Source organism: Perkinsus marinus, assembly GCF_000006405.1.
Source record: "Perkinsus marinus ATCC 50983 genomic scaffold scf_1104296961726, whole genome shotgun sequence".
Taxonomy (NCBI): domain Eukaryota; phylum Perkinsozoa; order Perkinsida; family Perkinsidae; genus Perkinsus; species Perkinsus marinus.
The window spans coordinates 148,080-169,692 of NW_003205702.1; the positions used below are offsets into that span (position 1 = coordinate 148,080).

At 47.1% G+C, this 21,613-nt stretch overlaps 4 protein-coding genes across 4 annotated transcripts; 3 read left to right on the forward strand and 1 right to left on the reverse strand.

The window, feature by feature from the left end:
- The first annotated feature begins 760 nt into the window (after positions 1-760).
- On the forward strand, positions 761-2,634 carry Pmar_PMAR023096 (diacylglycerol kinase, epsilon, putative). Its single transcript, XM_002772247.1, has 11 exons — positions 761-936; positions 984-1,145; positions 1,191-1,245; positions 1,291-1,430; positions 1,473-1,556; positions 1,611-1,726; positions 1,776-1,936; positions 1,981-2,105; positions 2,147-2,257; positions 2,318-2,430; positions 2,475-2,634. The coding sequence occupies exons 1-11, from the start codon at positions 781-783 to the stop codon at positions 2,512-2,514; spliced, it is 1,263 nt and encodes a 420-aa protein (XP_002772293.1). The 5' UTR covers positions 761-780; the 3' UTR covers positions 2,515-2,634.
- A 2,033-nt stretch (positions 2,635-4,667) lies between these two features.
- Pmar_PMAR023097 (hypothetical protein) lies at positions 4,668-14,086 on the reverse strand (the record flags this gene model as incomplete). The annotated part of the gene is made up of 54 exons (XM_002772248.1): positions 4,668-4,790; positions 4,836-4,932; positions 4,980-5,087; positions 5,165-5,278; positions 5,370-5,456; positions 5,509-5,625; positions 5,672-5,802; positions 5,852-5,968; positions 6,016-6,077; positions 6,154-6,247; positions 6,307-6,372; positions 6,420-6,488; positions 6,525-6,594; positions 7,076-7,199; positions 7,252-7,326; positions 7,415-7,557; positions 7,605-7,706; positions 7,768-7,838; positions 7,882-8,088; positions 8,135-8,208; positions 8,253-8,376; positions 8,427-8,495; positions 8,547-8,621; positions 8,669-8,756; positions 8,808-8,935; positions 9,317-9,448; positions 9,507-9,599; positions 9,647-9,781; positions 9,905-10,051; positions 10,077-10,241; positions 10,291-10,420; positions 10,473-10,585; positions 10,633-10,720; positions 10,778-10,847; positions 10,895-10,973; positions 11,030-11,085; positions 11,180-11,257; positions 11,337-11,398; positions 11,481-11,586; positions 11,642-11,742; positions 11,825-11,926; positions 11,987-12,066; positions 12,133-12,252; positions 12,312-12,400; positions 12,572-12,661; positions 12,706-12,774; positions 12,827-12,911; positions 12,961-13,093; positions 13,139-13,248; positions 13,309-13,384; positions 13,451-13,588; positions 13,641-13,766; positions 13,814-13,899; positions 13,988-14,086. 54 exons carry the CDS (start codon positions 14,084-14,086, stop codon positions 4,668-4,670), a joined length of 5,493 nt encoding a protein of 1,830 aa, XP_002772294.1.
- A 1,767-nt stretch (positions 14,087-15,853) lies between these two features.
- Pmar_PMAR023098 (Cytoplasmic linker protein, putative) lies at positions 15,854-19,892 on the forward strand (the record flags this gene model as incomplete). Its single annotated transcript, XM_002772249.1, has 18 exons — positions 15,854-16,225; positions 16,304-16,377; positions 16,426-16,594; positions 16,830-16,999; positions 17,103-17,204; positions 17,249-17,372; positions 17,445-17,556; positions 17,649-17,719; positions 17,763-17,913; positions 18,003-18,091; positions 18,277-18,352; positions 18,643-18,757; positions 18,805-18,893; positions 18,947-19,049; positions 19,330-19,393; positions 19,447-19,551; positions 19,630-19,713; positions 19,758-19,892. The coding sequence occupies 18 exons, from the start codon at positions 15,854-15,856 to the stop codon at positions 19,890-19,892; spliced, it is 2,205 nt and encodes a 734-aa protein (XP_002772295.1).
- A 314-nt stretch (positions 19,893-20,206) lies between these two features.
- Positions 20,207-21,229, forward strand: Pmar_PMAR023099 (conserved hypothetical protein). Its single transcript, XM_002772250.1, has 6 exons — positions 20,207-20,412; positions 20,457-20,539; positions 20,594-20,697; positions 20,771-20,854; positions 20,912-21,023; positions 21,071-21,229. Exons 1-6 carry the CDS (start codon positions 20,344-20,346, stop codon positions 21,192-21,194), a joined length of 576 nt encoding a protein of 191 aa, XP_002772296.1. The 5' UTR covers positions 20,207-20,343; the 3' UTR covers positions 21,195-21,229.
- The last annotated feature ends 384 nt before the right edge of the window (positions 21,230-21,613 follow it).

Below are 21,613 nucleotides of genomic sequence, written 5' to 3' on the forward strand. Positions count from 1 at the left end.
TGATACTAGCAGGACAGACATGAATAGTAGTACGCCGCCGCTTGTGTCGGCCTGGATATCATTATCATCGTTCCGATACATAGAGGGGTTGCTGAGGGTATTGGTATGCGTGTGAGATTCACACGCATGCAGATTCACACTGTGAATCTGTTGCCGGGCATTACGGGCCTAGGGGAGCTATCGCCCTTGAGCGTACAATGCTGACTCCAGTGATTGCGAGAGGCTCAACGCCAGATCCCTCAAAAAAATGAGAAAGGAATAACTTTGTTTAACAATGTGGGTTATAAAGTAGAGTAGAGTGAAGTTCAGCTATACTCTATACAGTATGCTATTGCATCGACTCGTGGTCGGTGAAGAGCAGGTTGAATAAGTAGTGGTTGGTCACCGTAGAGAGAATAACAGCAGGAAAGTGAATAGGATAACGTTGAAGAGAGACCGGGCACGATCGAACTGCTCCATAAGTTGAACTTCACTTGGCGCTACGAAGGCGATAGCACTTAATGAAGGAAGGGGGACTAACGCCGTCATCGAGCCATCATCGGTGATCACACTCGTAGAGTGGATGTATGAGTGATGGCATACCGGCCCCAGTTTCGATATGGCCAACGTTGTCCAGTAACCCCCCCCATGCCACGACTTATACACCGGCTTTCAGTTACTAGGAAATTGCACGGAATAAATATCACATGCCGGGGTCGAACCGGGGTGTAACACTGCGCACATTGCCATCCTATCGTCAACTGTTTCTGCATGGTCTCTACGCCCAATACATCTCCAATAATGGAGCCATCATCATCCGACCACGATCGTGTCGAGGATGCAAGGGAAAGTCCAATAGTATATATATTCGTCAACCCAACTAGTGGCGGCAATAGGGCATCAGAGTATCTTACATTGGGCCTTCAACGTATGAAGTTCCGTGAAAATCATTGCGAGGTGATGTGAGCCTCCTACACCAGCTGTTTACTGTGTACTTCTGTTAGGTGTATATATATGATATCAGTGATGGCGTATCAGGGAGTAAGCCTTCCTTTGCCAACCTAGCCGACCATGCTGCTGCTAATACTGGAGATAATGGCTCCTCACACCCAATAAGAGTCCTCGTTGCGGGAGGAGACGGAAGCATTATGTGGTTCCTCGATGAGGTTGGTACTGCCACAATACTCGCACAATACTGTTTATATTATCAGGCCATCAAGCACAAGGTCGATATAGACTCCATTGCTATTGGAGTTATACCATTCGGTAGGTGATAGGGCAACAGACTAGAGTAGAGTATTATGACTCTAGGTACTGCCAATGACTTTTCTAGAGTTCTAGGATGGGGTGCAAGCGCTCCTAGAGTCCTCCTAGGCAAACGTCTAGTTAACTTCAAGGGTATGCTTACTCAATGGCTCAATGCCAGCATAGTACCATACGATATATGGGAGGTCATAACACTCTCCATAACAGATGATCAACACGTTGCTTAGGTAGAGATTAAATGCACCAACAACGGGTCTATTCAGCACATTCATAACTCTGTGAAGACGCCTTTAAAGGGTAGTAACGGAGAGGTAATATTCGAACGAGTGCTATTGGTCTCTTTTACGGTGGTGTTGTTGTTGTAGATACTCAGAGATGTAGTAAAACCCATCTGTAACTACTTCAGTATTGGAGTTGAATCCAGGATAGGTCTTGGATTTGATAAGCATCGGACTAAGAGTAAACTTCTCAACAAAGCCGTGTAGGTTCATGTTCTCATATCGTCATACATTTATGATGGTTCTATGTAGATACGTAGTAGAAGGTACTAAGAAGCTCACATTCACTCGTACTCCCCCCATACCCGATCTGATAAGCTCTGCAACCTGCCCTAGCATAGTAGACCAGCCTTCAGGAGAAGATAGAAACATATTTACCACTAATGCAGTTGGGGAAAGGAGCCACCTAATTGGTAATGTGTGGAGTACGCGCCCATGGGTCTACCATGGAGTTTAGGTAACCCAGTAAGCATCATAATGCTGAACATACCATCTATAATGGGAGGCTGTGATATATGGTCGAAGTCTAGGAAGATCGGGATCCGTAATGATACACAGTCAGGCCTACTCGATAAGTTACAGGTGATAGGCATGAGGACATCATATACAGTAACCGTAGTCAGGACCCTGGTGATGGTAAATTCGAGATGTTGTCTTATGATACCCTATTCGGCCTCTCGGCTGAACAGCTACGTATATCACCATTCGCTGGTAATGGTCATCGCTTATATCAGGTAGTAGTAGTAGTAGTGCCGCTTTGGTCATTAACATGGACCTAAGACTGTTTGTGTTAGGGAGGTGGACCAGTAGTGCTCCAGTTCAAGGCTCTCAATGATAGTATACGTGCCTACTTCCAAGTTGATGGGGAATATTATATGTGCAAACATCCTAGTACTATGACCATACGGTAAGATGGATATCTAGCTCAATCTCGGGGCACGTTCATCTCAGGCATAAGATGAAGATACATGTCATGAAGCGTAATACTTGAATAATACAAGAAGCCTAAATGATCACCCAGCAGGTGTAGTTTTATTGAGCAGCAGTATGACCTACATGTAATAGGCTTCTAGCCTGCCGAGGGTAGATACTTATCGCTGTATTCTCTACTACTCGTCTTATCTATCGAGTGTGTTCATATAGCCTGGGTCTCCATGGTCTCTGAGTGGTGTTTTGATGAAGTAGGAAGCAATGGTAGTACTCTGCCTCTGTGTTTACTCACCCGCGGCTCTTGGCGTCTCCGTTGCCGAGTCTGGGGTGGCTTAGCATATCTGTTGCCGAGTCGGGTTTGCGGTAGGATAAGGGGCTGGTGCTAGTAGTAGGATAGGATTTGATCAAAGGGTGTTCGAGAACCCCACTGAAGCCAGCGCGAAGTCCAGACAAGGACGGTCTCCCTTGTATTGTTGGAGGAGAGGGGAATTGGAGACTCCCTCGGGGAGGATCCAACTCGGACTGATATCTAATCTCACCAGGAAGATTCGTTTTTTGCGCTTGGTAAATTGGCGAAGGGCTAAAATGATGAACTCGCCATCAATTGTCGATTTCATGGTTTTGATTCTTGCCATGTATGATGTTTAAGCCCAATAGATGGGTGTTCTTAGAAGTCTGACTAATCGGTGACTCTAACTGGTAACGGTCTCTGCAGTGTGGGGAAAGCCGGGCATTTTTTGGTCATGACGGATATAGTAATCGATCCTCGTCCATCAACTCAAAGGCATGCTGCCCCGAGTGGTAACCATCAGTACGAAGGAATATGCTCCTACAGCGACAGGCTCTCCGATGATGACTGCTCCGCGTGAGTCTGACACATGGACGTTGGAGGAGTTGAGCGAATGCTTTCAGGGAGGAGGTCGGTACGAGCAGGAGTAACTGCTCATCAACGTGTTCATCATTATCGATTATCTTTACTACGACGTTATGTAACGCGGCCGTCGGGATACTCATAATAGACACCACAGAACGTGGTGCCGGGCTGTGGGGAGGTGAATACTTACATGCTGCTGTAAGCCTGTGACCTGTTGTTGACCAGGCACACTACTCGGCCTATCATTGGCCATTATAATCTTATTGACTGCCATGTGGTGGTATAATCATGCCGCTGCTGAGGAAGAGGGAACTGTTGCTCATTGGTATACTACAGAAAGGTCGAGAAAGTGGTCGAGCGTGGCTCAACGTATCAGTTCAATCATCACCACTCTCCAGCTCATTGCTGCTGTGGTAAGTTGATAATTGTTCAATAACTCCATACGGCATATGAGATACGCTTAATCAGGTGGCGATTAGTCGTAAGTGGATGCCTCGTTGGGCTGTCGCTACGTCCCTGCTAGTCGCAGTCGTATCAGCAGTACAAGTAAGAACGAAGAAGTGTTAACCCTCTATTCTCTAGCCTCATCGGTGTTCAGTTACGGAGTCTCATGCAATTGTCACGTTCTCAGTCATGGTCTAACCGAGTTCCACCTTCATCCCAACTTATGCAACCCTAGTACTATCGTAACAGTTATAGTGGACTTTCAGCAACTGCCTCGGTATTGGGTTCCCAGTGGAATGCCGAGGGGGGGGGGGCGTTGCCACCTTCTACCCTAGGCCGCCGCCCTTAGATTGGCGTATCCTCCCCCCATAGCTTGCGTTACTGTTTGACCCTTCCAATTGTCTTAATGCACCCCACTGAGCTCTGTTTGTGCACGCTGACCGCTTTATCGTCAGCTTAGCCTCGAAGTAGTCTTGGGTCCAAGCACATATCCACTCTCCTAAAGTCCACGAATCTTGCTTCTGCTAGTGGGAGTGGTTTGATTTTCATACCGCTCACTAACGTCTTCAGCATGTATCATTGTGCTGCTGTACTACTTGGTGAATAGCTCATGCATGTCCTATCTGACTACGACAATTCCGCAGTTGGCTTCGCACCAGTACCAACGTCAGCAGCAAGTTCTACCGTCACGGGTGTCATTTCTGGATTGATTGCTTTCGTGATATGAGTCGTTTTACTCAACATAGTGGTGTAATGTATGATACGGGCATGTTCTGTCCCAATGCTAGCGTTGATATGTTGAGATCGTAGCCACAACGGAGCAGTCTATCAAACGACCCAATGAAAACTTCTCTCCCTGGGTAAACACAACATCAACAACACCGTTGCTGTAACTATCAATCCTCAAGTGTATCCTTGAGGTCACTAGTCTTCATCCGCCGCGCTCTTTGGTTCTTTAATCTTGCCTCAAGAGTCAACTCATCACTGAAGTGCATACGTTTGCCCATCTCCGCAGCATACTAAAGAAAGAAGTTAATGAATCAGCGGGTACTCTCCATGCCCACCTTGTTGTGTCCTTGCGCCTTCTCTTCTGCTGCAGCTACTTCCCTCTCTAACTCCTCTTCGCGACTCACTTGTTTCTCAAAATCAGACCACCGTGCCCTGACGATTGATCAGTGGTCATCGCATATCAATAGCAGATAACTCACTTGCCAGCCTCCAGCATCTCCTCAGCGGACATGCCCTCCTTAGAACTCTGGCTGCCCTCACCATCCCTCTGGCGCTTCAAGGCGGCCTCGTGGCGGAGACGGTTTCGCCTGATGGATGAAGTGATCTCACCAATGCAGCTTGATTGTCATAAATCAACAGAGAAGTGTTCGTGATGCAAACCTACTCTTCCTTCTCTAGATGTATCTTCCGCCTATCACTCATCTCTCCGAGACCAAGTGATCTGCGAAGCTCAGCATCATCTTGGGGCTTGCTTGTGTCAGGCGTGGGCCGCTCACATCTGGGGGAAACCACTCTTATGGCAAACCCAACCTTAGTTTGGAGATCCAGGAATACGATGAGAGTATCCCCGCAAACCCATAGATGCTTACGTCCGCGTTGGCATGCTTTCCCGTTCCCGACGCTCTCTACTGTCGTATGAGCGCCGGCGTGAGAGAGGCGATCGTCTGTCGTAGGTTCTGTAGTCATCACGTAACGGCGGACAGCCTTCGGATATAAATAGAGCCCTACCTATCGTGCCTCCGCCGATGTTGGTGGACGGGTGGACTCCGCGCATGCCGCCGATCTCTACTACGTGATCTACTCCTCTCGTACCGAGGAGCATGTCGGTGGTGATGATCATGAGACCTATAAGAGGGATCGTGGGAAATGGTATGAGTGATAACAGCCGTACCTCCCCTTAGACTCTAATCGATCATCTGTATCGGACCTCGGCTCGGACTTGGTTCTATGCTCTTCTCGTTTAATCCGCTTTTTCTCGGCCTTCTCCCTCCTCTTCTCCTCCTTAACATGCTCCTTTTTCATCTATCACAGTAGAGCATCGAATTACTGCTCACTGATAAGATCCTTATACCCGCTTTTTCATGGCCTTAAGCTCCTCCATCTGCCTCAACCTCATCTGTACGAGGGGATTGTTCATCTGCTGCTCCATAGCCTCCATCTCCTTCTTCTTGATTTGGAACAGAGGATCCTGAATACCACTACATTGGTTAGTAAGCCCTTCAGCTGTTGTATTACCTCATTAAGCCTACGCATAGTATCAGAGTTGGGATGGGTGATGTCGTTCAAGAATATTGATCCTACATAGACACCAGCAGATAATACAATCCGGCGTTGATGATGATGAGGATTGCGAAGATGTTGATGTGTTATTACCACTAACTTCGCCAGCTTGCATTTTCTTCACATCATCATTCTGTCCACCAGAGGTATCAACGGCTTCATTCATCAACTCCAGATCAGTTTTTGTCTGAATAGTGACATTGAAGCATTGACAGAATCGAGTAAAGGCATCATCCAATAACTTACCACACCAACGCCAGGGTCGTACATCCATTCCAGCCTCCTAACGGGAGCAGATGCTTCCTCGGCAGCCTATAGGAGCACAAATGACTACTACAGTCCTACTACCATCCTCTTACCGTGGCCTCAGCAGATACTTGAGCCAGCTTTGAGGACATAGCTTCGGTAATGAGCTGTAGGGAGAGAGTCTATACACCAGCCAGGATGAGTAATTTATACACTACCACACCACACAACCATAATGAGAGATGCAACACTGGATCAACGTACTCCTTGTAGAACTGTCCTCCATAACTACACTAAGTATTGTTGCTAGTAGCATTGATGATAGTTGTAATATTGGTAAGGTTATAGCAATGATGCAACGATCGGAAAGTAGATGATAGACTAGATTCACTTGGATAATGATACTTGCAACCTGTTGTCCCAAGTGGTCAGAGCGCTACTACCACTACTACATCATTAACCTGAAAATAGATTCATAGTTGATTAGTATGTCGATGACCTGCGACGCTGTGGCATGAAAATAGACTAAGGCTAGAAGGGTTGTAACGGGATGCAACTTACTCCTCTGGACGATACTGAGCTATGATGATGATACGTATACTACGTCCCATAAAGGATCGCCAACAGCATCATCGTCAAGTATGAGGTCGTTTGCTGAAATTGCAGCAGTGGCGGCATCATCATCATGATAGTGATCATAAGCTGGGATATTATTGTGGATAGTATAGATAGTTCCATAAACGATGATCGAGAACAATCGACAACTTACTTGGTGGAACTACGAAGTAATCTCGAGAACTTCTTCTTTCCTTCATGAACTCTTCCTTTCTTACCAGACGATGGAGCAACACCAGTCGCGGCTGCAGCTGGATTGGCTGGTCCAGCGTTAGGAACTAAGACAACATCAACTGCCCATGACCACTACCACCACCTCTCTATCATTACCTGTTCTAGGAGCAGCATCATACACTCCAGCACCTCCACCCCGTGCATCTTTATTAGGGGCAATCTCCGATTCACCTGAGAGCATGAATATCCATTGCTAGTAGTGAGTGGTGGTAGGCCACGCCTCATTATAGAGCTAGCTTATCACCGCTGCTACTATTACCAGGCTCCCGGAGTGCCTTGATCGCCAGTTTGTCAAAGTCTTGCATGGCCTCACTGCCCGTCACAATGACCGGTAGACTCTGGGCCTCCCTTACTATCTTGTGTGCATTGGATTCCTCATCGAAGGAATCCAGTCCAACGAATCTGACATGGTATATGAAAACAACACTATTCGGTATGGGAGTGGGTACTCAGCGAGGCCAGGGAGAGCATCAGCATCATTAGTAAGAGTAGAATGCATGGTCTGGGAATCGAACTTGCGACCTCTCTTCGCCAAGTCCAGAACTGTGTATCTAAGCAGCATTGATTCATGAATATTCCGAAACTATCGTTGGAGATAGGAAATAGCCTCACGTCCATGCATAGATAAAGTTCTGAAGGAACTCTTCTCTGACCAACAGGTCCCAGTCGCACAAATCGGGTACCTTATTGATACCATCGATACGGTGAGTAGGGATGGTAACTTACTCTGGAAAGGAAGGATGATATACCCTCCTGGCTACAGACACCATCGATAACACCAGCAAGATTTACAGGTACTCCATTCTCGGTCATAGTGCAATACAAACGGCGGAATATATCCTCATTGAGATCGACGTATACCATTCTAGCTGCCATCACGCATGATAGATTATGCCCAACACCCTCGAGGTATTCTATTGTCTCATTAACGACCTGAAAGCAGTAGAGTCATCATGCTGATGATACGTCCTCTTCTTACCTCGTCGGACTTATCGTGCATCTCCTTGTTGTCCCTCTCACATGCCTTAAGCTTGATATCATACTCATTGGTACCTACAACGACCAATAGAGCGTAAAGCGGTTAGAAGGAATGGTACTGTATTTATTCTGTGTCTTCAACACCTTCCTTATCCTCTTTTCTTCATCACCAATAGCGCCGTGTATAGCACCACGCATGACCGAAATCTCATCATATGACTTAGCAATATCCTGTAAACGTACCTAGATAGCAATGCTTACCCCTAGGGCCATTGATAATCATGACTCCTTACCATCTGTGCAGGTAGTTGGAGGTCAGGATCATCGAGGAATTGCTTCACTACTGGAGTGTCCACCAGTACCTACATGGGCTCTAGTACATCAGTCTTGAATACCTCTAGAGTAGCTCTTACGAAATCAGTGCACAGATTGAACTCAAGATTAGGAGATTCGGCCATCACAACCTCAGCCTCGGATGAGGATGATACCTAAAGACAGGCTCTATGAGTAGACTAAGGACTGGATCGTCATGTACTTGTTCATCCTCAGAGTCTGTATACTCTTGAGAAACACCACGAGGGACCTGCAATTGGCTGTTGGCTACTGCCGCTGCATCATTGTACCTATAATGTGACTATTCCCACCATCCTGCAAAGCATGATAACGCTGCTTACATCCTAGGTACATTCTTCTTGTTATTCCTCTTCCAGAACTTATTCTTCCGAGCCTGTTTCTCAAGACTCTTGAAGAGTGCTTGTCTGAAGGCTGGAGGGAGCTCTCGTTCATCCTTCCTCGTGCGAACCTGATCAAACAGACCGCATAGTAACACTGGTGTGCTAGCATTTTCATTACTATCCTATTAAACGCTCTGCTAGCCTTGATACTGATAGGGAATACCACTCCAATTTCATCACCGGCAGGAGAGGTTGCACAGCAGTCAGCGTATTTTACCACGCATCGTTCCAGCTGAATGGATTGAGGTGAAAAGAGGAAGGAAGCAACAAAGAGGTATGTGTAGTACATAGTTCATGAATATTGGTATGGTAACTCCAGTTGAGATAGGCACGGTGCTGACTGCAGTGGAAAGGGATTCGTTCATGAATGACCACAGATCAACACATTTGGATGAATGCAGAACCTAGTGTTAAATAATACCTGGTTTGAATGGTTATGAATACACTACCGCTGGGGGCCTGGTCGGGGTCCATCTTGATCCATCCTCAGACGTGGCGACACAAGTCTTACTGACCACGTCCTCTTCGAAAGCCTCCAAGCGTGCATTCAATGCCGCAGTGATCTTGGGGATCATCAATCCCTAGATGCACAAGAGAGCCTCCCCATAAAGTAAGCCATCTCAGTAGTACTATTACTACCAGTAAGCTAGTGTCAGGGGAGTCTACTGCGAACTTCACATACCTCCCCCATACAACTGTAGCTGTCAAAAACTCGGGACCACCCTCGGGTATCTATCCAAGCACGATGGATTACGATATAAATCGTTGTAACACAGTACCCAGTCTGTTGGCCAGAGATACTCATCCTTGGCCAAGGTCTCATAGAGAGGTCTCAACTGCTCATTGAGAGCCCAGGACCAAATGTTGTGATCAGTAGGAGCATCAATATTACCAAAGTTGATGACTGTTCGTAGCTGAGGAATGAACTGAGTACTACGAGGTATCCATACAACAACGAATCACGGCTATCTCAACACATATCGCTACTACTAGCATCAATATAATTATTGTTGTTGTTAATGACCTTGGTTACATACCTCCTTGGCTGTCTGCAGTTCGAAGCACGCCTTCCATACATACTGCGTGGCTTCCTCTAGCCAATCTAATCTAGCCTCTGGAGAGGAATGAGCTCTTGCTAATTGTACTGAGTCGAGGATAGTGGTGGAGAGAGGGATAGATCTCTCCTAAGAGGCAAGCACATACAACTACTTCATCACCGATGAGATCAATAGGGTAGTGTGCTCGACTAGGCCTTACAGCCGTTGATGCCGCTGTTTCTGCCTCGAAATGTCTCGGCATAACAAAAGTGAGGAAGTGTTCGGATTCTTCATTGGACGGTCTGCTCCCATCAGGAGTTTGCGAGTTCAAAAGGATCTAAAATAGACATCACGTATAGCTAGGTAGGACAGTGTAGTAGACGTACAGCAAGCTCCCTCCAAGCATGCAGGATAGCATTAGGGCTCTTCTCGTCGCCTTGTAATTGCCCACGATAGTCACACAATGCATTAACTGTTGCATCACGGAAGGGCGCTGTCTGTACTCTCATGCAACACCTAAATACAGATAGCAATAATATTCTTGTGTAGTAGCAACAGTGGTGAGTACTCATCATATTGTTCTTCTAGTATATGACGATTATCCTTCTCGCCATCAGCACCCTCACTGAATGACTTAAATAGATCGGCTGCTATCCCCTCGATATATCCAGGAGTTATAACCTGATACATATCCCTCTCGGGCTATTCCCTACAGCCTCTCGTCTAACCTCCTCGATTGAAGCAGCCGCAGGACCAGGCCATTCATCCCTGCACTTCTCGGACCACATCGACTGTGCCAGATGTACTCCATGGTACCTAGTAGTAGTAATGCCAATGTATAGCTCATAGTATGGATGCAGCAGCGGGACCTACTCATATGCCCCTCTTGTGAGTACATTGAATAAGACTGATGCCAAGTCGTTGAGTTGTGGATGTAGTTGACCTGATTCGGTGGGGTGACGATATCGATACCCACTATCATGCTACTACCTTCTCCTCTAACATCTACTCCAGCCTTCCACAGTCTAGGTAGTAGAGGATGCAGACTTGCTGATGGATAATGGAGAGTCTGAGAGGAGAACGCAATATGGAAGATAGTGGAAGAAAAGTGCAAGAGGTGTGTACTGAATCGGACGCCTTCACCGGCTGTCCATTGGGATTGTGGATTGGTTGCATAACATCTGAAGTAAGGATGTGATAGAAGCAGGACTGTGCAGCAGATCGTAGATGATGCCGATCACAGAAGGGTTGGCAGATAGAGCCCCTGCACACTACCATTGAGAGCCTCCAGCATCTGCTTCCATGAATCTGGCTTGCTAGGATGGAAGTCCATAATGGCATTCTTGACCATATCTAACAAAAGTATCCTCTCCCTCCATCATCATCATCGGGGCAGTGTATTTCCACAAGGATATCCCGTAACCTACGTTACCTGGCACACCTCCCATAATCTTCTGTACACAGTATACTACCCATCGTACCATTGCACATTGTCTGAGGCAGAGAGGAAATTCCGAGACCAGCTGCAGCAGCAGCAAGAAGGAGAAGAGCACGAGGACTAGAGTGTCTTCCCTACCTGACAACCCATTGTGAGTAGATCTTCTGGCTGATAGGCACTCTAGATTCTTTGATATCAAAAGCAACCAGCCTATACAAGCGGAATCGTACGTCTAATGGTGGACCTAGGGAGGGACCATGGACGATAAGCAGCTCATATAGTGCCCAGGATTGACTTACATATCTTATGGCCATTTAGATCAGGTAGAAGCATTTCCACTATTTGCTGATGTAAGGTAGCTGATATACGTAGACGGAGCCGGCACATTTGTATACTCTCCCTGATGAGGATGGATGACACACTATCGTATAGTCTATTGATGGTCCCAGACGGCAATCTCAGAAAGGAAAAATGAATACTACCTCAGGGCATCCTTCTCATCTTTAGACATCCTGAATGTATTACCATCATCATCAGTAGCTTTGAAATATGCCAATAGAAGCATCTCATATGCTAGAAGATCCCTGATTATAACACGGAGCAGGAGTATGCTGATCTATCCCAGCTGTTGCTGCCAGTTCTACCATTGGTTATCCTCCATTTTAAACCAGGTTAGGTCCCTAGATGGAGCCTCCCCCTCAGCTAGAACAGGAAGCGGCAGTACCTAATCGCACAGCCCAACTATATCACACCGTCTCGTCCTCGAGAGGAGCCCTCCAGCAGACCTTACATGAAGCCGTTCATGCTTCTCTGCCACCGAGACTTTGAAGTCGCGCATTTCATGCACTAGGAATGATTGTTCATCATTGTTGGGTAGAGGCAGAGGGAATGTATAGCGTAGCATATGATCCTATCCAGAGACGATTCGTAATATTACCAGTACTTCATACAGCCTCCTATTGCTATTACATTGTAGCCTCCATCTGGTAGTACTGGTTGACCGCCAGTCTCCAGCTCATCGGCTGGGGTTAGCTTAGCATGCATTAATCCCAAAGCATCTGATCAAAGGATTGCTGATAGACCTCTACCCAGACGATACTGCTAACGACAATGATCCTGCTGGAGACGTTCTAATAGATGAGAAAAATTAGACTGCCAACGCGTATTCCGAGTGATCAGATGTATTGCAGTTGTGGAATGTAGTGAAGCAATGATAGCTGTCCTACTACCTCGCTGACGTAGCCGATCTAATTCGTCTCGGATCTCAGCTATCTGACTGTTCAGCAATACAATTCTCTCCTCCTTTAACGTGAGCATATCTGAGAAGACACTGGGTGAACCTTAGCTGAGAGATCTCTACTACCCGTCTCGGTAGATTTGTAAGCATCAGCCGACTTCAACACGGCCGCCTGCTCCAACTTGGCACGGTCATCTGACCGGGACACAATTGCCGCAGGAACGGGGTACCCCCAACGCATGCATACCTAGACTGAGTTCCTCCTCCATCTGCTCAGCCAGAAATATCCTCTGTTCCAGACTTGCATCCAAAGGCGACACTCGTATATGTACCTTCCTCAACGATCATCATCACCACAGCCATGCACTCGAAACCTCTTACATCGCTGAATGTGATTGATCGGCGGATGTTCTCTGCCAACTCGGACATAATAGCTAGCAACTGCTTGGCTGTATCAACCAGAGTGAAGAACTTCGATAACTCGCACTTATCGATGAGCGCTAGAAGTGTGCCCCTGAACAAGCCGCAAATGTCTCCCCAATTGGAATGTTGGACTTACTGTTTCTGCGCTTTGATCTTCAACAGCTCTTCTAAACGCTCGGCGAGGGAGTCAACTTTAGCCACACAGTCCATCTGGTTCTTCTCCGCGGCTTCGACCTTAGCATCGATCTGACAATGACAAACGGATAAAAGATTAGACGTCCCTGTAATAGCACTAGACTGCATTACACTTTTCAATATTCCCTTCAAACTCTTCTCCATAGCCTCACCAACATTGCCCGATCCTTCCCTCGTAACGGCGTATCTTGCATATTATACACTAAGACACTCCCTCCGCAGTAATACGGCACATAGTTAAGGAATACACTACCTTCGTTTCGTTTCTGCCCGTACACTCAAGGCACTGGCAAGATTCTGATCGGCGACAATCTTGGCCGATTTTGCAGCATCTAGCTCCTCCTGCAATACTTTAATGCGTCTATTAAGCTCAATGATCTCAGCTAGAGCTCTGAGCAGCGGGAGTAGGGTATGAGCATATAATTAGAAGTTGATCGCCTCACCTCTCCGTCGCTCTAGTATGGACTTTTATAGCCACTTTAAGGTTGTCATCAAGATGCCGTCGGCTTATGTCATCTACCACTGATTCGAAATGTCGTGCAATAGACTGCCCAAGTCCAGTCAAAGAGCTGAATATTATAACGATGACCAAGAGTGAGGAGAGAGTGGACATTACTGGGTTGCCATGGTATACCGCTCTGGCTGTCGGGAGTCTGTCGACTCCTCTTTGGAGGGATCCCGCAGTTCGCTACGGATAGTTTGCTGAAGCAAAGGCAAATCAAACTATGTCCTACAGTATCGGGTTGTCTCGATAGGGCGAAATTGATCAGTAACACTCCCATTGATCTACCGCAAACGCCTTCGAACTGTCCTCTAATGCTCCTGTTAAGTTTTGCAGCGTACTGAGGGACTTGTATGTCTCCCTAGTCTTCTCGGCCAGGAAGTCCATATCGAGGGACTGAAGGCAAACGAATGGCATCAAAACTGTACGATGCGTGGCAGATTTAGTAAAGCTATCCAACGCGGCTGCCCCCTGTACTACTCCTTCATTGATAGTTTGTAGCCTCGGCTCATAGCCTTTGGCTATGTTTGGTATGATACCTTTGTCGATAGGGTCGACATCGGTATCAGTATGAGTAATACTACTGCCAGGAGGTGTGGATGAGTTCGAGACCGTAGAGACGATGCGGTCAGGCTTCGCATCTTCAGCAAAAAAGAATACATTGCCGAGTCCCAAAACATCCTATCTAGTACCTCCAGTCGGGGCTGTACTCAGAGGTGACCTGTTCATGTCGTCCAATCACCACAGAGACTTAAAAAACAAGTTAAAACAACTAAGCCGAGAGCAACCATGTATGACTTGAAGGCAGAGGGACCACCCCACACCCGTTTATAGAAGGAGATGACTCGAGAAGCTGATATTTCATACGACAGTCCTGCTACCATAACCACCTCATACGACCATCGATGGTCGGTGCCCATCACCCTTCGTATACCCTTAAGGGAGTATCCCAACTACGTAACTCAACACCTCTCTGACCTATGCTTTATCACTACACCATCAATGCCCTAGTTCGTAGGTGGGGCCGATATGCCACCACCCCCAAGACGTGCCTCGCCACTCGATTTTGGAACAGCATCGTCAACCCGACCGGAGTGACATAATAACATGGTACGTCGCACTGAGTCCAGAGATGGCATACCAGCCCCATGAGCGGAAAGACGATGCCCATATTTCGTCAAAAAACATCTTGCCTAGCATATACTGTAGAGTTCGTTTAACCAAGACGCGCTCTATAACGGTGGCATAGCGGCCCCGCTAAAGGGAACCGCTCTTCCTAAGGCCGTTAAGAAGTGTAATAACACTATTCGGCAAACCTTAGTAGTACAACAACAACCGAAGGTCCCTGCACACAATACAATGTGACGCACCGTCACTGACCCAGGACCTGCTCAAATCAATGAGACGTACCCACAGCAACATATACAGACGATGATGCAGTTCATACGCGGGTCAGACGCTAGCCAATCTTACGATTAGATACCCAGCTTGTTGCGGGGTAGTCAAACCGTTCATTCCATAGAAATGTAGGTCAACTTCGACCGTATGTCATATGGTGTATGGCAACGACTGAATGAATCAAGCCATTCAAATGGCATTCTCCAACCCGTATCTCGTTATGAACCTTCCACGAAGCTAAAAGCCCAACGGATCATACAATAGTCTAGCTTAATCTCGACACTAGCGCGAGGACATACCCCAGATGTATGGTCCCTATGTTGACTATTTCTTGTCTTATACGTGTGACTTAGAGTTCGACGCTTCTGCTCTCTACTTCTTAACACTCGGGGTGTTCAATAGACCCCTCCTAAGCTCCAAGAGTGCTCGCAGGATCGAGATTGAAAACTCAAATTCAACCCTGAGGGCACCCTTAAAGCTTAGCAGAAGTCTCTCCAACACGCCGACTAATTTTTCGGAGTGTGCATAGCCTTTCCGTCTTGAACTCTTGTCAAATCCTAATTCTGCGACGCAGTTCGTTAGTCTAGAAAATCGACATATTGATTATTCTAGCTCTTGTGATGCCCCATAACGGGGCCGAAAGCGCGTTTCATAGTGTCTTAGACACATGAAAGCTCGCTGTCGGTCTAATTCAATGTTCTGTCGGATTGGATTGCAGGAGGCGTGACGCCAGTTATTTCACATTTCGTTAACAGAATGAACCGGCAGATTGTAGCACAGGCTTCCGTGGGCCTTATACGCAGTGGAATTCTCTCAAATACTGCACCAGTGGCTGCAACGCTGTCTAGGAGATCAATGTTCAGCACCAGTCGAGCTGTATGGGCACAGACGAATACTGGTCCACTCCCTGAGGCGGACAAGTTTGAGGCGGCTAAGAAGATATGCGATGAGATGGATCAGTCAGCAGCATCCTTGAAGACGAAGCTGGATAGTGTCAAAGAGCCCACAGAGTCTGTGGAAGACTCTGAAGGAGGGGAGTTGACAGAGGAAGAGCGGAAAGCCAGAGAAACTGAGGCTGAGAGGCTTGCCGAGCAGGCTGCCGCCAGTGAGAAGTTGTGGAATATACTAGTAATAGGGGGTTAAGAAGAGGGTTCGTATTGGTGGTTATATACCCGACAGCACTACTTGCACTGCTACTGTTGTTAGGTCCCCGAGAGGAATATGGGTCTCACTTCTCCTGCCTTCCTCATACTCCTAGTGTTGACCATTCTATTGCACATGTGAGTTGGTTGTTGCTAATGGTGAGGTGGTTAATGGGGAAATTGCAGGTATAATAATCATATGGACGCAGAGATGGATGAGATTATGAAGAAGAAGCGTATCTTGCGTATCAAGAGGGAGAAGCTTGAGCGGGAAGGCAAAGTGGATATGACCTATTTTCAACCAGTAGAGGATGAGGATGCTACCGAGCAAGTTGGCGATAGTACTACTGACATAGTTAGCTCTACCACTGATAATGGACCTAATCAATAAGCTGTGTTTCTATTTATATTAACATGTGTCATTGGTCTTTGCGTCGCTAGAAGAGGGGTGGGCAGCTTGTTATTCTACCGTAGTATCCGTTCATTAACCCTCCGTGGGAAAGTATGGTACGTACGGCTGATGGGGATAAAACCCCGTCAGTGGCCAGCTCTGATCCTCGAGGGAGTACAGTCAGTACTAGGTTTACTAGGTAGTCATGGAGGGTGGTTGTCTCCGTCAATGCAAGTTGGTAACCCACCATGCCAACAGGTCCACCTTATCACGTTTGGAGAAGGAGCGCTCTCGTTTGGTATTGGAGCTAGACGAGTATCGAGAGTCTAATGTGGCCCTTCGTTCCGATCTTGAACAATGTGTTGATCGGTAAGCTTCTGATGGGTTTCGCCAGGTGGTGGTAGTCTGCGAATAGTATCACGGCAATGGACAGCACTCAAGGGATGAGGTGTTGGATAGTCGGTCTTGATAGGCTCAACGCTTGTGAGGACGAGTTAGTCTTCCAACATAATGAACTTGAACGTTCGACTAAAGAGGGGTTTCACTTGAAGAAAAAAGTAGAGAAGATGGACGCGTAAGTAGGAGGAAGATGAAATCTATCACACGGTTGGGGTATAGGTTGTTGAAGCGAGAGTTTGGTGAAGATGCAGCCACGCAGTTTAGTGCCTTGCTGGATGAAAATGAGAGACTGCAAGATGAGTTGGATGATATGGCCGAGGAACGAGAACAATTGGAAGCTGAAGTAGTGGTCAGTAGTGGTGTCTCATCACCGTCCGAGTCGGAGGAGACTCCTTAGCATATCAGTTTTCCTCAGCTCCAAAATCACCCAACAGCTGGCTATGATATCAATGGTATGACGCAACAGGTAGAGCAGTTGACGGAGGATAATAAAGACCTCTCGAGTGAGATTGACGATTTGAGGGAAGGTACTAGGGACATCTCCATCTTCAGCCTGGCGTTCCCTTGAATGCTATTGACCCCGAGTATTGTAGGGTTACAGCGCTGTCTCTTGTCTCAGAGTCGGACCGTTTACGGCGTAAGTTAGCAACACTGCAGACGGAGCATGACGTCGCTTTGGCTAAGCTCTCTGTACTGGGTTATGTTACTGACGATCTCGATGGATCTTGATTAGGCTATTGACGAGACAGCTAGACCGGTGGTGCAAGAAGGAGTCCAAACCGATGAGGCTTGGATGCCTACTGTGGAGGAGGGGAGTGAGGAGGAAGATGTTGGTAGTCTTGCAGCATCCAGTTCCCCAGAAGATAGCAGTATAGGGAGAGAGAGTAATACCAGCAGTAGTGGGTTGGGGACAGTTATGGACTTCCGATGGATGGGAGAGATGAGCAGGCTGTTGGTAATTGTGGTACTTTAGGAGGCCTCAGCCAAGATACCGAGCTGAATACTCTACGTATGGCATATGATCTATTGCAAGAGGAGAATGAGGAAACTAAACACCAGCTTGTAACCGCATTGTCATCATGCATGCCTCCATAGATAATTTGACAGGCTTTATTAACTGAGGCAGCTGAAGGCGACGGTGTTGCAGCTCGTCTGATAGATGTCCAGCGTGAATACGATGAATATCGTCAACAACATCCAGATATAGTATGACAGTCTCCATCTCCAGTCATACCCCTCCATCTTAGACTCCGAGTACGTCTGCTGAGATCTCTTCGGATACAACTCCTCGGAAGGCGAAGAGCAACTCGTCCTCCATAGCAAGTAGCGCAGTTATAGGTATTCGCTCGTTGCAGTATCCCCCTCTTGGCCGTTTTGTGGATCGATTGGTCATAGCGTAACAATGGAATGGTCGAAGAATAGATCAGAAGACGGTTTGTAGTTTGGGTATAGTTCGTAATGGCGATCATAAGCGTGGATCTTGGAGTTCCACGAATGATGTCTGGGTCGCCATGTCGTTCCTCACGAGATATATATGTATCACTTCGGTCATGTGAATGGCACACTGTTGCTAGTCGGGAGGCACGTCATTGTATTTAGTGATGTTCTTTTAGCACCGCCTACTCTCTCGCGTGAGGACTCTAACAAGATAGATCCATTAGAGAAGCAGGTCGAGGATTTGGAGGCCTCACTACGGGATAAGGATGGCAAGATCGCCTCTTTACAGGAGTAATGTGGTCTGCAGAGACAGTAGAGGTATGTATGTCTATGTGTAGGTATGTGGCAGATCTCGAGAGGATGCAGAGGGAGGGTGTTGTTCTCAATGGGCAAGGTAAAGAGGTAGCGGCTGGTGATGAGGGTGGAGGTGAGCGCATCGACTTGGATAACGAAGCAGACCTAGATGATGCCCCCTCCTAGGTCATGATGATGCGAGTAAGGTTGCTGCAAGGTTAGCTGGTGAGATTGAAGGCTATCAAGAGCAACTGAAGGCAAAGGATGAGCAGATAGAAGAGCTGAGGAAGTAGTATTTGGGGTGGGAGGGGGTGGTGGGTATCCAACGAATAATACGGAAGAGGGTGACTGAGGGTACATCAAAAGGTACAAAGAAGATCATATAAGTAATGAAGAGACCGTTGTCTCCCCTTCCTCCTATGCTACCAGCGCCGAGCCTACCAAACAACTACCTAATCGCGGGGAGTATTATCGGGGGTTCAGTTTTGATTCGTAACCGGGGCATTGTGTTTGTCGTGGTGCTTTTCGGAGACCGAGTTGGAATTATCGGAGCACTCAGTATTTTTTAGGTTAGCCGATGCGGCCAGTAAGTCGACAGAGAATAGCACCTCCAAAGCTAGCGATGCTTCAATGGTGAGTTGTGGATGGCGCTTTCTCGATATTGGGCTCTGTGGGTCTTCCACCAGGCCTCTATATCACAGGACGATCTCGCCTCTCTGAAGAGTCGATGTAAGAAGCTCGAAGAAGCTAAGAGGCTCTCTGACTCTCAACTGGAATATGTCCAATCCGAAGTAGTATGGGAACAGATGGGAGTCCACTGTTCGGTCCGACCTCGATCCTTCCATTACGGGGCTTCTGTTGTATCTTAGTACGACAAACTCCGGAAGGAGAAGGAGAAGCAAGTGATGGAATTAGAGCACACCATAGTAGACACGAAGCTGAAGTTAGCCCAGGTAATCTCGGATTGGAATCGGCCTCTGATTATCATAGCCCACAGGTGCATACGCAAGCCGATAAGACTGAGTACAACAACTATCGGTCGGTTCGGAACTTCGACAGTCAGTATGGTCGTGACACGCCGAAGAAACATGAAAGCAGTCATCGTAGGATCCAATTCACTGAGGATCCTTAGTAGTGTATTATGTAGATTCTTCTGGATCATCCATTCGCTCACGGAGTAAAGGGTTGGCCAAATCGGTCAGTAAAGCCCTTGGTAGGAAGTCATCAACGGCTGGTCTATCTAGTAGACCTGATCACTGATGATGATCAACACAACCTCTGCTTCGTGTACTCATAGCCTGTTGAGCTCCTTTGACTGTATCATTGATTGGATTTTTACCGTGCAGTGAGCACATTTAAATACGTTCCACTGTTTCTTCATCACCAGAATCTTTGTTGAGTTAACAGTGATTATTCGGAGCGGTTATGGATTGTTATTATTACAGCAGTTCTTCTTGTTCAACCTTCGACGCCGTTGTTCCCTTTCCTGTTCCTTTCCTTTTACCACTTACCTACCAACAAGGCGAACCATTACTCAATTGTCTAGTAAAGCACTCAGCAGCATCAATAACAATCAATAAATAATGCGGATCAACGAGCATACCCGTTTAGAAGGGAGAGTCTGCATACTAGTGCCTTACACTAAGGAGATGGTGAGGGTTAAGGTGTGAGGAGGAGACGTTTATTCAGGTCTTAGGTTGATACCTACAACTCGTGGATGTCGGGCTCTGAAGAATTACGGACTGAGACCGAGAGTGAGCTTCTCACACTAGAGGAAGAGTGAGTGCATAGGAATCCAAGGCTATTGCCAACATCGGCTTTTGATGGGAATAGGTACGAGATGCAAGCCTCGTGGAGGGAAGATGAAGATAAGCTCACATTCATCGTTCTCGATCGGGATGTGGAGCCAGATCCCAACCTCGGCACCATTGCAGCTGGTAAGGTTCGATCGAGTGCATATCCAACTGGGATCAACTTGAATTGCCTGTGTAGTGGTCAGTGGTCTATCAGGCGGTGGTATGTGTGGAGATGTTAATTGTTTTGTCTCTGAAGTCGATGATGATGATGATAAACATCCTGGTCGAACGATCAGAGGTAATGGATACTCTCATTATATTGGGTTTTGCCCGGCATCCACACTTCTCCATTTAGAGGGAGAGATATCCGTTATGACTGCGGTTGCCTCTAGTCGACATAAAGGAATAGCCCGTGAAGCAGTGACCATGATGGAGGAGTACTGTAAAGATAAGCTCCACATTGATAGGTTGGTTGGATCGATTATACTCAGCTTGTGGTCTCATGTGATCTCAGGTTCATAGCTAAGATCCGCCTATCCAACCATGCTTCAAGAGATCTATTCAAATCTCTGGGTTACGAAGAAGTGAAGATTGTTAAATGTTTCAACGAAGTTCACTGCATTAAGAGCTTAATATAGATGTATTAGTCTCCGGCAGTAGTGGTAGTAATAGCAACAATGCATCCTTGCGTTGAGTACGAGTTAATCTAAAGCAAGGATTGGGATAACGAACCGACCTCGTGCTCAGCGCTATATTCGGTTTTGAGGTGGCCGAGCTGATCTCTTTATTAACGGTAGTGACAGTGACAGCAGTGATATCTCGGGCTGGCCTGTCTGTCCCTTAGGCATTATCTACAGTGCTCTCTTCATCCAGGGCCACACCCGCGGTGCACACTCATTCCTCACGTGTATGGATGGCTCCTTGTGCTCATTCCACGTGGATTCTAGACTTGAAATATTCGTTTTTCATCAAACGAGTGGCTGCCTGGCCCAGGGATTCCCTGGGAGCCCCAGTAGCTGAGCCGCATCCCGTCACATTCGATGATGGCCCTCTATTA

Excerpts from the sequence above, each read along its gene's own strand:
- Pmar_PMAR023099 (XM_002772250.1), top strand. The coding sequence starts at position 20,344 with ATGCGGATCAACGAGCATACCCGTTTAGAAGGGAGAGTCTGCATACTA. Across the intron at positions 20,698-20,770 it reads CCTCGGCACCATTGCAGCTG|GCGGTGGTATGTGTGGAGAT; the intron begins GTAAGGTTCGAT and ends GTGGTCTATCAG. Across the intron at positions 20,855-20,911 it reads TCCTGGTCGAACGATCAGAG|AGGGAGAGATATCCGTTATG; the intron begins GTAATGGATACT and ends TTCTCCATTTAG.
- Pmar_PMAR023096 (XM_002772247.1), top strand. The coding sequence starts at position 781 with ATGGAGCCATCATCATCCGACCACGATCGTGTCGAGGATGCAAGGGAA. Across the intron at positions 1,727-1,775 it reads AAACTTCTCAACAAAGCCGT|ATACGTAGTAGAAGGTACTA; the intron begins GTAGGTTCATGT and ends GGTTCTATGTAG. Across the intron at positions 2,258-2,317 it reads ATGGTCATCGCTTATATCAG|GGAGGTGGACCAGTAGTGCT; the intron begins GTAGTAGTAGTA and ends TGTTTGTGTTAG.